The sequence below is a fragment of the Sinocyclocheilus anshuiensis genome, unplaced genomic scaffold (genome assembly GCF_001515605.1).
Source record: "Sinocyclocheilus anshuiensis isolate Anshui unplaced genomic scaffold, SAMN03320099.WGS_v1.1 scaffold1301, whole genome shotgun sequence".
Lineage (NCBI taxonomy): Eukaryota > Metazoa > Chordata > Actinopteri > Cypriniformes > Cyprinidae > Sinocyclocheilus > Sinocyclocheilus anshuiensis.
Window position 1 is genome coordinate 259522 of NW_015551135.1, and position 4730 is coordinate 264251.

Consider the following 4730-nt stretch of genomic DNA (forward strand, 5'->3'; position numbering starts at 1 on the left):
ACGTGTGTGTGTGTGTGTGTGTGTGTGTGTGTGTGTGTGTGTGCATGCATGTACTTGTGTGTGAGCTCCAGATGGTAAATGTATTTCTGAAAAACAAAATAACTGGTAATGTGAAAGCATTTAGTAGGATTACATAAACTGGAAATGGAGACTAGAGAGAGACAATAAGAAATAGTGGAAGTGTGAGAAAAAGAGACAGCTGGAATTAGAGAAAGTGAGAGGACCGAAAGAGAGACTGAGAGTGGAATAGACACAAAATTGGAACTAGTTTCAGGTTGTATTAAATATCCTTCCTTAACACCTAAAATTAAAATTTGGTACTGAATAAACATTTCTGAAAAACAGCTTTGTATTTTTGTAGGAATTCAAGTAATGGCTGCTGAAAATTCAGCTTTGCCATCACAGGAATAAAATTACATTTTTTATCAAATAAATGTACCTTTTTGAGAATAAGATTCTAAGTAACTAATATATCCTTTATTTTATAGTTTCTAAATGTATTTATGCTATACTTTTCATAACATTTATGATACTAGTACAGGTACTTTTGTAGGCTACGTGCTAGTCAAAATCAGACAAACATATCTGTCCTTTCTATCTCAATGTTGACATGCCTGAACCTGGCAGTGCTCACATTGGGAATGAGATACATGAAATGATACAGCTCAAATGGAGCTGAGTTAAGTGTTAGATAGCATTCAGATCCATCTGCAGATTTGATCATTATCCGGAAGGGTCTGATTCATGTCTGTTTTGTTGATCTGATTCTCTACTCTGAGTTGAGATTCCTAAAAACACATTAGCTTCTCCAGCACCTGAAGGCCTGTGCTTCAGAACTATAACAAACTCCTGGGCTGCATCCAAAATAGCATACTCTCTAAGGTACTTATTTTGAACAAGTACTTACTTCACAGCCTATAATTTTTTTTATTTTTAACGTAAGAGCAGGTGCAGCTATTTGTAACTGTGTGAATGTGCGAAAAACATGCAAAACAGTCCATTATGCTGTTTGATATACTGCAAACTGGTATTTGTTGTCATATCATTTCAATGGATTATTGTAATCATAAACACACTGGTTTGTTGCACAGATAGTTTTAGCGGCTAATGAAACAGAAGTCTCGCACATTCACAGAAAACAGATTACTTCCACATTGCAAATACGGTGGATACAGTGTGAAAATGTGTACATAAACCGGACCTACATCTGTTATGTTGTCATTATCATGTGACCTACAGCATCAGTTATGTTACCTCACTGTCATTCGCAAATCCTCTTCTGTGGCCTCATGGTATAGTAAAGTGTCCATCAGATACGCACTTAATAATCTTGTCAGAAATTAGGTCATCCTGGTCTACTCTTTTATGAATTATGCGAATTTGGACATACTTCTCTTTTCACATAGGCCTACTGTTTTTGCCTACTAGCTAAATAGTAGGGAAGTATGCATATTCAGATGCAGTAACAACTGTATTTTTGTAGTAAAATCTGCCTTGATTTGAAAAAAACTCACCTTTGCTCTTCAATCTGTTGTCTCAGATTCTACAGCATGTGTATTTTGTGCTTTTGTGTTTACAGGACATTGGCAGGTATTTGAGAGGGAATTTGACTTAAACTGGGTGAGCTGTATGTTAATGTTTTTCATTAGTGTGCTGTTATCAAGTAACTGAGCCTAAGGGTCCGGAGGTCGTTATGGTGACAATGGGTCAAGCGATGGGGGTCCTCCCCAGCAATTAGGCAAATCTGATTGGGCCACCCTGCAGGAGCAACCTCCCTGTGCTGCATGTAGTCTGGGTAAGGCTTAATGAAGTTTCCAGATATGTTTGGGCTTGTCTAGATCAGAGGTTTTCAATCATTTAGATGCCACAGACCCCCAAATATGATCATCCTCATGTGATGGAACCCTATCCTAAAATTTAAAAGGCAGATATATATAATGTATAAAGACCCAATTAATACTTTACTTTTACTTTTACTTTTAGTCATTTAGCAGACGCTTTTATCCAAAGCAAAACTAAACATTTAAATGAAAACACAAATAAAGCTAAAAACACTTCAAAATATTAAAAGAATAAAAGGTATGAGTATAATAATGATTCTAACATAACACTAAGCCAAACACCAAAAAACAACTACATGGGGAAGCCCCGGCTTAGCGTGCGCTGAGGCTGGGATAGAGTGAGCTGAGGCTGGGCTAGAGTGAGGTGAGGCCGGGCTAGCGTGAGCGGAAGCCCCGGCTTAGCAGAGTGAGCTGAGGCCGGGCGAGAGAGAGCTGAGGCCGGGCTAGCGTGAGCTGAGGCGGCGGGCTTGAGAACGGCGCGGCCGGCGATTTTGACGAAGGAGCGTCCGGAAGGACATGTGACGACTATAACACTGAGCCAAACACACATGCTAAACTAACAACAACTTACTGACACATAGTAAGAAATGGTTATAAATAAACTGAAACAGAAGTGAAACAAGTAGTAGGAATACTCTGAAAATATAATATTATAAATATGTATAAAATATAATTGGAAAAATATTTAGTTTTTATTGTGTTACATTGTGTTTTTTTCTGCTCACTATAGTAGCCTACTGTACTATTAGATGTATTAAAAAGCATTTTTTAAAATATTTTAATCATTTTAAATTTTTACTCTGTTTTTCTCTAGAGTTTTCCACAAACCCCCTAGCACCCACTTGCAGCCCTCTGGTCCCCCGTTTGAAAACCTCTGGTCTAGAATCATGCCAAAATGAACAACTTTCATTTTTGAACTTTAATTAATGACCAAAATTCCAACTTTAATGTGTGCCTTGTATTTACCAATTTTATGTATAGGCTAGTTGTATTTTAAATATACAGGAAATTAAGTATATTTTTATACTGATTTTTACCTTTAACATTGTGTTACTAAGGTAATTTGCATGATTTATTTTAAATTGATATGTTATTGTTGATATACTGCAGTGGGTTAAATTATTACAGCATCCTTCAGGAAAGAGCTGCTGAAGACCCGTACAACAAGTAGGCACCTGAAATCACGTCGCGCTTCGACTTATCGCGATATCTGCTCCTGTCACCTGACATGATTGTAAGTCCATCCACTCATCATGTTAGGGTGGAACGCAGCAGTTCCTGAAACAAACATGATAACCGCTAAACACATAAACATCGAAAGTTTAACGTGGACAGTTGAATGATAAGCCACTGAAAGTATGGAGCACATTATAACGCCAAAGGTAAGTCTGAATCAACAGGCGTGCACGTGTAAAGTTGGCAGATCTCGTGTTTTTATGTCAGACTCGACATTCTGAACTCTCGATGGATGTAAAAACATACAGAATTAAGCGTTTAAATGGGTTCGTTAACAAGATTCCGAGTTGTTAGGTTTTATTTAGTCTGCTGTTAAATCCATCCAATGCATTTTAATGTTGGTTACTAAATGTAACATGTAACGTGAATGAAGTTGAAGGAGTTTTCAGTCCTCACTCACTTCATTACTGTATGTACAGGAGTATTTCTTCCAAAATCCAGATGTAACTTTACTCAGGTGAACCTGCAGGCAAAAGGCAGAGAAAATCATCTATGAAGCTTTGCTTTTAAGATGCCACAGACCCCTAAATATGACCATCCTTAATGCAAGGGACCCCATCCTAAAATATAGAAGGCATCTTTGTAGTTTCTTGGATAAAGACCCAATTTATACAGTGGAAAAAATATATATAGTAAAAATGTCTAAAGTATTCTTTTGAAAATATATATTTTCTATTAAGTTACATTAATATGTTGCTTTCTACTCATTTTAGTATTGTACTGTTATAGTACTGTGTTTATTTATTTGCTTATTTGTTTATTTGTTTGTTTGCATTTATTTACTTGAATGTAGTTTTTATTTATTTAAATTATATTTGTAATATTTATTTAATGTTATATTCCCTGAATATAAATTTGAAAACCCCTGGCCTAAAGTATGACACGTGCTGTAACACATTATATTCTCAGTTCTGGTGGTCATGCAGTATCCAATCAGTGCCCAGACATCGTCTTATTAGAAGAGCCTCCCAAGACCTGAACTAGGCAGGGAGAACTTCAAAATGTGCTTTTCTGGGGCACCCTTGTTACATAACATTATATGGTCATATGAGCATTGTAAAAAGTACAAAAGGATGAATGTTGCAGCCTTTGGTCTTTTTGGATGTTTTTGGGGAGCATGAAGGGATCAGCTCAAAGGATGTCACGTTGAATCAGCAGTACTACAGGAAGTCTCTATATTAGCAGCTGACACCTCTAGTCAGATCTGCACTGCCTGTTAATAAGGAATTGTGGGTTTAATTCTTCATCAAAATTGACCAATACAATCTAAATTGGACCTACTGTGGCTCACCTTGACTTTTATGTCTTGCTGAAATACATGATTTAACCTGTTCATTATATAGAGACAATAGAGAACGCCAGCTTGCTTTTGCTATCCTAAGGACCTGAAGGGGTTGTTCTAATCATTTACTGAAAAGATTAGTTCTCATGTAGTTTATCAAGTATAAACGAGCATACATTTGATTTTGACTCGAAAGAAAATGCTACTTAGCGCTGAAGTGGCATCTTGTGTTATAATGTTGTTTCATTGCCTGTTACTTACTAACCAAAATGACAAGAGATGGAGGAACAGGATGTGCTGGCAGTAGTCTTAAAGGGGTCATATGATGCTGCTAAAAAGAACATTATTTTGTGTATTTGGTGTAATGAAAT

The 4730-nt window shown here is 36.7% G+C and overlaps 1 protein-coding gene across 2 annotated transcripts in view; it reads left to right on the plus strand.

Moving 5' to 3' along the window:
• The first annotated feature begins 3070 nt into the window (after positions 1–3070).
• The window catches only part of LOC107663233 (myotubularin-related protein 8-like), a 10601-nt gene continuing 8941 nt past the window's right edge, over positions 3071–4730 (plus strand). For both annotated transcript variants that reach the window (XM_016453417.1, XM_016453418.1), the window contains exon 1: positions 3071–3223. In XM_016453417.1, the coding sequence (XP_016308903.1) occupies positions 3200–3223 (24 nt within the window). In that variant the 5' untranslated portion in view covers positions 3071–3199. The remainder of the gene's footprint in view (positions 3224–4730) is intronic.